The 12,096-nt window shown below is 47.4% G+C and overlaps 1 protein-coding gene across 3 annotated transcripts in view; it reads right to left on the bottom strand.

Annotated features, from left to right (window-relative positions):
• Positions 1–12,096, bottom strand: part of SLCO3A1 (solute carrier organic anion transporter family member 3A1) — a 319,167-nt gene that overhangs the window by 21,363 nt on the left and 285,708 nt on the right. For all 3 annotated transcript variants that reach the window (XM_049707017.1, XM_004271674.2, XM_033431485.2), the window contains one exon: positions 3,340–3,515. In XM_049707017.1, the coding sequence (XP_049562974.1) occupies positions 3,340–3,515 (176 nt within the window). The remainder of the gene's footprint in view (positions 1–3,339; positions 3,516–12,096) is intronic.

Raw genomic sequence — 12,096 nt, 5'->3', positions numbered from 1 at the left:
CACCAGCAGAGAAACCTCCTCTTGTCCCGTCCCCATTATGAGTCTCTAGGGAAGACGGGGAGATAAGTGCACTACTCTGCCCCCTGGAAGGACCAGGCTAGACCTAGAGACAGTCCTGTGTGGCTGACCCTCAGGAAACACCAGGAGAATTTCAGTGTGGCCGAAAGACCAGGAAGACTCATGTGGTGCAGGAAGGACCCAGGCAAGCAATTCTGCAGAAAATAAACATTAGAAATAAAGTTACCAATGGGACATCTAAATCCAGTGGGCTACCTAGTACACAAGATATATAACCCATCTCTGGACTTGGTAGCTAGAAGACTATTCTTAACCGACCCCAGGGGTCATTCCTCCAATCATCCAGTGGCAACCATCCAATGACCTACCACGTGGTTTGAGCATCAGATGCGCATGCCTTTGGCTTCTTGGTATATAAGGCCAAAAGACACTGTCACGCCAAAAAGGACATGGATGTTGTTTCCACAATCTTTGCCCTATTTCTGAGATTTTTCAGAGAAAACTAAAAATGTGTTGTTCTTGGGGACATACACCTTCCTTTTCAATTGCAAAGAGTCCAGTATAAGTAAGCAGTCCCAGGGCGGCAGGTCAAGACTTTCCATCGAATGACAGGGAAACCACTCTCTGGCTGATGAAGCCAGATACCTGTACGATATCAAAGATGACATCAGTGTTTCTGGACAGAAACACAGTCAGTTCTCTTTCGAATGCGCATGGAACAAAATCCAAGCTCTCTGGAGTTAATATTGGCGCCACGGTTTCACTCTTTGCACATTCACTTGAAGGTACTGACTTGAAAGACACAAAGATAAAGGCAAATTCTCCTTATCAAGAAAACATGCTGGCATAATGAGCTAGAGTACTTGTCACTTGAAGTTTGATTTCCTTTTAGCTATCATGTCACTAGGAATAAAGTGAACAAGATGCTAAGATCTGCCTTCATATCCTGTTTGGAAACTGGTTCCCACAGGAGAAATAATCCTTCTCGGCTTTAGTTACGGAGAAATGGAGGGTTTCGGTCAACATTACTGAAAGCACCAGGCCAGGCCAGGCCAGGGAGTGGGCCTTAGCTCCACAACTTACTAGCTACGTGACCTTGAGGATACTGCTTAATCACTCTCTGAGCCTCTGGCGTCTCCCCAACTGAGCACTAATAAAGATGCAAACGCAGGAAGTTAAAACAAGAGTCCAGTGCGGGCACCTAAGTGGCTGCTAGTTGGTATCCTCCCCTGCGGATGTCCTGAGCACTGTTGTTGGCAAGTATGTTTCTGTCTGGAGTAAGAGTGGGAGTGGGTCTGTTGCTCTGGCACGTGACGAGGGCCGGTGCTCATCTGGGCTGTGGCTCAGACTGTGCCCTTGTAACCTCCCTAGAACATCTGTGATGGCAAACTGGAGTGGATGGTGACGGAAGATGGTTTACCCTGGACCCCTCAAAAGGCCAGTGGGCACATACCTCCAGCTCTGAGGTAGACAAGGCCCAGCCTGGGTCATCCAGGCCATCTGTTGCTGGTGCACTGAAAAGGAATCAAAGATTTCCTGAAAATCTCCTAGAGCTATCTATCAAGCTGAGATTTGGAAGTGATTAAGATTTCAAATGACTTTCTGTGTCTGGTCTGCCAGCTACAACTACTGAGCTGGGTTTTTGCAGAGGAGTCAAGGGGAGAGAAAAAAGGGGACCAGTCATTGCTAATGGCTGTAAAGGTCATTTTTCCTGCTTCTTGGTGCCTTTTGTGTGTGAATGGCACAATATAACTTCAAAGGAATTTCTAATAACAAGAAGTAATGCAGCCACCCTAAGCCCATACCTGAGATCTGATGGGTTTTGTCCATGTGCCTATTATATATAATCATCTTCCATATATAATTTCAATAGTTCATTTCATAAACACTTTTCACATTTTTAAGAATTTTCATTATCCCACCGAGCTGTGGTACTATAATTTAACTCACTATTCCAATTCAGATTTTTCTGCTATTATAGTTGACATTGTAACAAAAATCTGTCTCCACTGAACTATTCTTCTCGTAGAGAAGTATTTTCTTAAGACAAGTAGCAATAGGTAGGGTTACCACATAAAAAATCTGAACATTTTTATGGCTGTTGACTTACATTTGCCACACTGCTTTTTGAAAGAAGTGATACGCTTCTCAAAGCCACCAGCAATATGTGATTTAACCCGTTTTGCCTTGCTTACAGCACTGGGTGTGAATTTTTTAAATTTATTTTTCAAATTTAATAAGTATAAAATGGTAATTTGCTATTGTACCCTTAATGCTTCGGCACATAAAAAGTGCTTTACTAATGACTTTCTAACATAAGAACTTTGTGTAAATTCTTTTCCTCGTGAATTCATAACCAAGATCAGGAAGTGTGGTAGGCACAGTGAGAAAAAGAGGCCAGATAGAGCAGCTGGTGATGTACATTTGTACAGGCCGCATCCAAGCATCTCATTCCTACTTTTATCTCTAGCTCTCTAGCCCTTGGGATTGAATTGGTTTGTTTAGATAACTGCATCCTGGTGAGATGGATCTGTGTTTGCCGCCACTTCTGGTTCCGATGGATGCTAGAGCGTCGAGCATCCTGCTTCTAGGTTCCTCAAACAGTCTAGATAACTTCGTAATTGTGTAAGTTACTCAGAATATTACTCAGTAATTCACCTTTGAGGCGCCTCATCTGCCCCCAGGACAGGTCCTGAGAGATGGGGAAACAGAATTACGGGGGGGGGGGTCTCTCCAACCATCCACTTATACAAAAGCAGTCACTGCTTGCCTTCCATTAGTCACTCAGCCCTGCATCACACTTTGTCAATGACCCCTCACATCTTCACGGCATTTGCACATACACGGTCTCGGCAGGACCCACACCACAGCAGGAGGCAGGCAGGACCCATGACATCACCTCTAGTTCCAGATTCAGAAACAAGTCTGAGGGAAAATGGGCCCAAGGTCATACAGCTAATCAGTGCCCGGACAGGAGCCAGACACAGGGACTTGGCTAGTCCAATGTCATTTTCATTTTACTCCAACAATGTGGCTCTTTGCAAATATCAATAAGGGACCACGGTCCCTTTCCAAATCACCTGCAGCATCTATTCTTGGGATGACATGAAAGTGTAGTGTTCTCTCTTGGGCCGTGCTTTCTACTTTTGGTGTGAGGTCTCTATCAAACGTAACCGATTCCTACCAGACTAGGGAAGCTGGATTGTAAGACTCATATAGTCCCCGGAGGTCTGATTTCCAGGAGAACTGCAGACACACAGCAGGTGGGGAGGGGGAGACGGGAGGCTGGCTCTCGGGTCGGGTTCCAGGGGCTAAGCTTACCTGATAAGGATAATGACTGAGGGAGTCTGAGCCATTGCCCCAATCATGCTGCAGACACACATCACACACAGGAAGGTGAGGAAGGCCTCTTGGCAGCCAGGACTGGGGCATTTTCCAGGGACCACAGTCGCATTCTCAGGCGGGACGGTCGTGAGGCACGCACAGCTGGTGAGATTCTGAAAGGGAAGCATTCAGCCCTTTTAACTGGGGGTATCTCCAGTTTCCCAATCCAAAGCCATCCAGCAGCTGGAACTGTCATAGCCTTATTATACATTCTGCAGCATTTCATTAATTAGGCCTGAATAAACGAGTTAGATTTTTTTAAAGAGGCTGCAAAACACATGTAAATAAAGGAATATTTATGGGGAGGAGAGCCGATTTCCCCATCTCCTGTGTATTTCATATCTATGCTCAAGAATCCCTCAATAAGCCGAAATGCAAACAAACGTGTCCCCCCCACCAATACAATTAGAGAGGAAATTGTGCTTCCACAATGTGATAAAACATTGCCAAATTAACAGTGTAATCACTTGCCAATTTGTCCTCTCTTTTATGCCGTTATAATTACACTGAAGTATATTAAAAGAAGTAAATCAGGTAACCCGCATATGGTTGCTGGTTCAGGGCCCAAGGTGGCACTTGGAACAAAGGATGTGCACCGTCATGCGTGAAGTTGCTGAGCTCGTCGGGCTGTGAGAGGGGCCAGCTAATGGGAAAGGTCTCGAGTGGCTGAGAAAGCAAAGAGGGTGCAGAGATGCCAGAGAGTTTAGAGCGGATCGTGGGGAGAGAGCTGGAGCCCAGAGAGATACATTTATTAATATATGATCAGAGAGGAGAAAGACAAGCGGCTGCATTCTGTTTGATCTTCGGGGGGAGGATTCTTGCCCAGCCAGCCCTGCTCCCCAGCACGGTCCTGGCTCACGCTTGAGGAATTTCTGATGGCAAAGGGAAGAGCGGGGACTCGGAGAGGCAGTGCCGTGCCGAGCCAATTAAAGTTCGATAATAATAGTGCAGAGGCCTTTAATGAATACAAAGTGAAAACAATCATAAATGATTCATCGCTTTTCTTTCCAGGACTGCTCGGCTCTCAGGGCACATGCCGAGGTAAAGCCTAGTGAGAGTCGAACAAATCCCCTTTGGCTTCTACATTTATTCTCCTCAGTCCGTCTCCCCTCATCTTTGTTCCTCTCCTCTTCTTTCCCCAGAGGACATACACATTGGAGCTTTTCTTATGCCTTTAAGCTACATGGGATGCTTTCAGGGGTGTCCAAAGCCTGCTGCCTCCATCCTGTGCGGCTGTGTCCTGCCAAGGAGCTTTAACCCATGCGAAGTCGGGGAGACCTTGGGTGGGGCTGGACCCTTCTTCCTAAGACATCTGGCACGGCAGGTGCTCTTGTGTAAACGGCCCCATCTCAGCACCCAGGGGTGTTTACTGTCACGCCCTGAGAAGTGCTGAGGCCCTACCCCTCTGTCCCTTTCCATACACCTCTGCCTGGAGACATACTAGCTCTTCTCCAAAACCCCGTGTTGATGTCTCCTCCAGCTGCAAGGCCCCTCCGCAAGTCGGCCCCCATGTGAGCTGGTACTTCCCTCCGTGAGGGTACACGCCACACCCCACAGCAGAGACCCTCGCTGCCCTCCTGGAGGAGACCTTGCGCTCCTGGGATCAGAACGTGTATTACCTGTGATTTACTGAGCATCGTCTCACAGCACAGCGCTGAGACACAGCAGGGGGAACTCAGCAGACGGTTTTAGAATGCCTGCGTGAACAGACCTTCCTCTGCTTTCATTAGGAAGCAGGCCTTCTCCCCAAGTCTAACTGAAAATGCCTCTTCTCTGCCTTCCGGGGAGAGGAAACTGCTCCCCTCCCCCGACCCCGACTTCACAGCTAAACGTTTCTAGCTGTTCACACTCACCACCTCTGCGTCCTCACCTCCCATGCTCTCAACTCACTCAAGCCGACTTGGGTCCCCACCCGCAGTAATCGGATCAGCTAAGCTCGCCAGTGGCTTCCATAGCCTGCCCCTGCCATCCACTTCTCTCCTCCTGGAGGTCTCCCTCCCCACCCCCAGCACGTGCCTGTGACCCACTTCCTCGACTTCCACAGCTTGCTCTCTGGTTTCCTTCCTCCCTCTCTGGTCGCTCCTTTTGCATTTTCCTTGCTGGCATCTTCCCCCGACCCCACTTTAAAATGCTGGAGCTCCTCGGGCTTCTGGTCCAGGCTTTCTTCCCTTCTCGTGCTGCACTCTTCCCTAGATTGTTTTACATCTACACGCTTTCCGGTAACTCTCCTAAATTTAATCCCTAGCCCATATCCCTCCCAGACCCACTCGGGATGCCCCTTCCTAAGCCTCTGAGCCTGCTGAGATATCAACACCGACTCCGGGATGAGTGTCCTGCGTGGGATTCCGTGCCGGCATCTTGGCACTACTTTGCCATCCACAGCAGGAACTATTTCCCTAGGATTCCCTTCCCTGCATGGATGAAGCTGGACCAGAGGGAAACACAGACGAGATCTGGAAGTGAAGCAGAGGCCGTTACTCTCAGATGGTCAGACACGGGGACAGAGACACGCAGAGGTGCCCGGAAGGAGCTGGCTGGTCCTAGCATCTGTGTGCATCCGCCTTCTTTACTGACTACCCTGCCGACAACAGAGGGCCCATGGCCACCTCTACTGACCTGGACGCAGGCTCGCTGATGTGCTTCCCCAGACCCTTCCCGGAACGCCCCCTTCATCTCACTGAGCAGCCACCTGGGAATTTCCCATATGCCTCGACTTGCCCACCTGAGCTGGTACTTCTGGGGATGTAGCGAGTGACTGTTCTCCAGTCCTTCATCTCACTTCTTCCAGATCTTAATTTGCCAACTCCTCCACATTCACGTTAGTTCTACTTCCTATACTAAACCCTTTATTTCCAAAAGACTTGTGGGTGCTGTTTTCCTGACCAAACCCTGACAGATACACATACCCCTGGCCCCAATCTCCTTTCCCTCCACATCTCTTGCCTTAGAAATGACACCCTGTTAACTCTATAGAGACCTGGTGGACCTCCCCCACCCCTTACTCCTACGTCAAATCCATCTTCCTTGTGACCATAATGCTGATAAGGACAGAAACCACTGTGGTTTTGATCCCTGACTTATCCCCAGCTCTAGAGTATGGTATTTATTGAATGAGTGAATGAATGAATGAACCCTCAAGTCCTGTTCATTTTATCATATCCTAAACACCTCTCAAACCCTGCCCTAGTTCACACCACTCCCATCCTCTTCTTTTTTTTTTTTTTTTTTTTTTTTTTTTTGCGGTACGCGGGTCTCTCACTGTTGTGGCCTCTCCCGTTGCGGAGCACAGGCTCCAGACACGCAGGCTCAGCGGCCATGGCTCACGGGCCCAGCCGCTCTGCGGCATGTGGGATCTTCCCGGACCGGGGCACGAACCCATGTCCCCTGCATCGGCAGGCGGACTCTCAACCACTGTGCCACCAGGGAAGCCCACAGCCTCCTCTCTTTGATCCCTGCTGTAGCCTGCGAGGAAAAAGAGATTTGGGACTGGGGTCCTTAGAAACACGTGGACTTGGAGAGTGCTCAGGTATAAACAGGGAACAGGCCCCTGGTGGATGCCTGTGGTCTTGTTTTGCCAAGTACCCCAGGAAATGAGTTCTGACTCACGTAGCCCCTTAGGAATGTGATGTCCTCAGAACCCTTTGAATGAACTGTGTGATTGGTGAGCTCTGTTTAGTTTAATAAGTAATCTGTAATTGGAACCTACACCCAGTCTTAGATTTCTGCCCTGTACCTAGGCTATGGCTCAAGTGTATTACATTTAACATAAGAGGAAACTGCCCGGCCCCTCTCTGCTCTGATAAGTAAAAAACTCCTTCTGAAATTCTCTGGATTAGGCCTGTGATCAAGGCCCTAATGGAATGGGTCAGAAATAAGATGCCTTTATCTCAGTGATTATACAGTCCTTCTGGTCCAGGTGACGTGAACGTGTCCAGGAAGGCAACATCCTGTGAATGGCGTGAGCAAACGGCGGGGCTGAGCCACCCTAGGATTTGCAGCCAAGGCAAAGGGGACAGGTGAGAGCACAAAGCCAGGGGGTGGAATGGGACAAGAATGGACCCAGGGCAGCACAGGCTGATTGGACAGGAATAAGCACTTGTAGGGTATAGATGCCAGGAGAGGAGAAGCAGGAAACTGGTACAGGACCAGTGATCATACTGGCTTGCTGGTGCCGAGGAGAGAAGCTGGAAATGGATGGGTCCCTCTCAAATGCTCTAGGCAACTCTGTACTAATTTATTCAGATTTAATGTATTTGAGAGGAGCTGTGAAAAGAGGCTGGGGAGGAGGTAAGCCGAGTGACCTGAGTGGGGACTTGGATAGGTTTCCTTTTTAGTTAAATGAGTCCATCTGACAGAATGAACAGAAAGTGCTGGGTGGTCCCGAGGGCTGGGGCGCAGGCTGGGACATTCCTAGGACGCTTCCCGCAGAGAATCCAAGGAAAAGTGCTAAGCCTAAGTCCTGCGGCAAGGGATGGGAAATGTCCTTTACTCGGGCTCAGGTGATAGAAGAGACCACAGATCGCCCTGGCCATTGTGCTAAAGGACCTGTGGGGCTCCGGGCGTACAAGGCCAGGTTAGGGAGAAACTTCCACCCTGATGTCCCAGTGTGTTGGGAATAACCATCCCAGGGTGCATAATTGGAAGAGAGGACTTTGCACCAACGAGGCTTCACACTACAATTCCAAGTGAGAAGGGAGAGCAGACAGCCTTTCAGCTGGTATTAACTTGGCATGTAAGTGGGAACACTGAGACCTGCAAAAGCCCCAAGCAGCAGGAAGTTTGAAAATATAGGGATAACCTGGGTGTGAGGGAAGGAGATGATAGAGGTTGGGATACTAATTCTCACCCTGTTTGTATACAACAGCCCTGTGGGTGGCGCCAGCCCAGAATGCAGATGGACCTGGACAACGGCCTATAGATGATCACGGCCTGAATGAAGGGGTACCCCCTAGTGCTGTCCTCAGCAGCCCCCAATATATTGAACTGTGAAGGAAGTGCACTAGGCTCCAGGAGATTAGTCTACTGCTCCTGACCTGGCAAATGTCCAGTTTTCCATCCCGTGGCAAAGGAACGTCTCCCCAGTTTGCCGTTCTCTGGGGAGGAATGTGGTCCCCACTGCCTCCAGGAGAGTTGGAGTCTCTGCCTGGTGCCAGGCGTGGGGTGGCAGGACCTAGCTTTACTGCCCTGAGAGATCATGTTGATAATCAGATGACCACGGTGCTCACGGAGGAACTGGCCTGACCACATTTGGAAGCAGTGGCGACCCGGCGGACAGAGTGGGACTGGCTTGGAAATTCTACAAGAACTTATCTTACAGACAGACTTGCCCAGGCACAAAATGATGTCAGTATACAATTCAAGTCACAACACAGTCTGCAGGAGCTAAAGTTTTGCGGCCCTGAATGCCCATCAACAGGAATTGGTTAGATGAATTCCATTAGGTCCACACACGGAATATTATGTAGCAGTAAAAAAGGTATCAGAGTGCTCTTTATGTACTAATATGAAAAGAACTCCAAGATAAATTATTAACAACAAGAAAACCCCACAAGTAACAAGCTACAGTATAAAATAGATAACCAACAAGGATCTACTGTATAGCACAGGGATCTACATATATGTATAACTGAATCACTTTGCTGTACACTTTGCTGAAAATAACACATTATAAATCAACTATACTTCAATTAAAAAAATAAATAAACAAGCTACAGAATAATACCTTTTGGTGCATTAAAACCCAGTAGTTACAAGAAACTAATAATAGTAATTACCTGTTGGGCAGAGTAGTGGGTTGAAAAGTGGGTGAACAGGAGACTGAGGTAGAAAGGAGTTTCCACTCCCTCCTTTTTGGTTTTTGAACCACACACATGTATCATCTATTTAAAAAAATTTAAAACTCCAGAAGAAGAAATCAACAAAAGAAGAGCAGAGTCACTAAAAATTGTACTCTTGTTCTACATTCAGCCATTAATTTAAATTGAGAAATGTTTCTATTCACATGCAATGATGGAATAAATAACTACGATAAAGCTGGAGAGCATAAAAATAGAAAAACGACTCTCTCAAATCTAGGCTTCATTTTCTCTTGATGAAGGAAATCATAAGCATGCTATTTTGACAGCTCATATTATAAGAACAAAATACTCCTCAGCAGTGTTTCAAAAGTATCTGGCAAATAAAGTTGTTTTTGTTTTTTTCCCCCAATAGTCAATACTGATGGATCAATTCTATTAATTGCACAAATAAAACTAATCTCTAGGTTGAAAAATGACTTTTCTAAGGGGACAGGCATGGGGGTGATGATGTTCTTTGTATTAAGAGCCTGTGAAAACTTGAAAGTTTCATTCTCAGCATCCTGGAATACTGTTTTTGGTTTTCTTTCTGAAATATGTTTGGTTACCAGGAAGAAATGACAATCTCTATTAAAGGTCGGGCCCTAGTGCTATAGTTCAGAAAGGGGGTTGGCCAGAGGGAGTGCTGACACATGCAGTGTCCTGTCCGGCTTCTGCCTGATGACCGAGATGGCAAAGAACTGAGATTGTACCACAACAGCTGGGACATCTTCCTTCGAATGACAACATACTCGTATGTGTCCTAGACTTTTATGGGATCCCTTCATGATTCAGTGAAGTTCCTCAGACATTCTCCTGTCACTTATTACTGTCTTTTTGTAGCTTAGAATCTCTTCACCTCACTGGTCCAACCCTAGTTGGTTTTTCCAGGTGAAGACGTCAGAGCTCGTCATAAAGAGCATCACGGGCAACCCACGTGCCTCAAGGCAAAGGGGAGATTGAAACACTGCAAGAAGAAATGCGCTCTCTTGTTCCCTGGCAGGGTCACTAGCTGAAGGATAATGGCCAGGGAGAAAAACCCTGTGATGAAACCAAGACCTCCATCCACCCTTCACCTCTGTAACCTGCATCCTGTCAGAGCCTTAATTATCTCCTGCCGAGGGGAAGGAAAGGGCCGTTCTTTGGGAAGCGTCGGGCTTACTCTCTGCTCCAGCCATTTCAGGTGGAAAGTGTGGGCAGAGCACAGAGGAGAAGGATGTGGCTGCAGCTCAGAATGAACACCGGGCCCTTCCCTTTACCTTCCTCCTTCCAGACTCCAAACCAAAGCCTTGCCCTTGTCATGAGGTTCAAGCCTCCCCACCACCCCATGCTCACACACATTCCAGGCTGGGATGTCCTTCCATCCTATCCACCGGGCAACTACCCACGCATTCTCCGTGGATGAAGCCTGGCCCTGCCCCTTGCTCTTTCTCCAGGAAATAGCATCCACACTCTCTCCTTCCAGCCCCGCCCCAGCCTGAACCAATTCCTACCCAAGCAGGCAGAAGGCTCCAAGTTCACCAATTTCTCTACATACCTGTTTCCTTCCATTAGACTGTAACCACCCAACCTTTAATGCTGGATCTTTCTTTTAATACCAATGTTTTTCCTTATTGGAAAAGGGATGCATGTTCATTTTAGGTTATTTAGAAATATACAGAAAAATGTAAAGAAACATATAAAAATTAAGTTTTTAGTCCTAGCCAGAGATAATGTTCTGTGACAGGCTTATCCTTCCAATCTTTTCCCATGCAGAGATAGACAAATCTTTAGATTTTTCTTTACCTTTACTAAAAGGGATCATAATCTAGTTATTGTTCTATAATGTATTCTTTTCACTTAATACCATATTATAAACATATAAGGCCTGGTTAGCTGCTGCTCTTGGGTGTTCCCTTGTAACGTAACTCTATTAATATATTACATCTTAACTTATAGTAAACATGATCTCCTTGCCTTATTCATCTCTATATTTCTAATGTCTAGCCCAGGGCCTGAGATATATTAGATGCCCTGGGAGGCAATGCCCTCATTGGGCTTGACTTCAGAATATTCCCAAGTCCCTCTGACAAGCCATCACCAGGATGAGGACAGACTTTTAAATCAGTTCTGGCAAATGGGATCAGGCTATACAAGAGGATTTGCAAACTCCAGACCTTTGGGGACCATTAGGAAACAGATAAGAAAAATGGTCCAGTGTCCGGGGTGACCAGTGGTGGGGACCATGGCTAAGTGGAGATCAAATGTCTTGTCTAAAGCGTCAGTCTCCTCTTAGCTCCAGCCAACTGCTGCCCCATCGGGGTGCAGGTGCCATGTTAATTCTCATCCACCTTTCTGGCCTTTCAGAGAGGCCAGAAATCTAGATTTGTATATGAAATACCCAGGCTGTTAAACCTTGGTTCAGCCACTGTAGTTACCCCTGCTGGCAGATATGGCATTTAATCGACCAGTCTGTTTCTTCTGCTGGAAGATGCTGACATGGCACCTCTAACCTCCAGCTTGGTTTCTACAGTGGGTGAACCCAATGATGGTGAGATGGAAAAGGAGACTGAAGGATGGATGCTCAGTGTCAGCTCAGATGCTGCCGTTTCTAGAAAATTTTAAGAACTCATTCCTTTGACCACAGCAGTGGTTCCCAACTGGGGAGTATTCTGTCCCCCCGCCCAGGGACCTATGGAACTATCTGGAGGCATTGGTGGTTTCACAAATGGCAGAGGGTGCAGGGGGTAGTGCTGCTATTGGCATCCGGTGGGTAGAGCCCCAGGGATGCTGCTAAACATCCTCTAGTCCCACAGCAAAGGATGATGCAGCCCCAACTGTCAACAGTGCCCAGTGGTTCTCAACCTTGGTTACATATCAA

The sequence above is a fragment of the Orcinus orca genome, chromosome 2 (assembly GCF_937001465.1).
Source record: "Orcinus orca chromosome 2, mOrcOrc1.1, whole genome shotgun sequence".
Classification (NCBI taxonomy): Eukaryota; Metazoa; Chordata; class Mammalia; order Artiodactyla; family Delphinidae; genus Orcinus; species Orcinus orca.
This window is presented reverse-complemented; position numbering and strand designations above follow the sequence as displayed.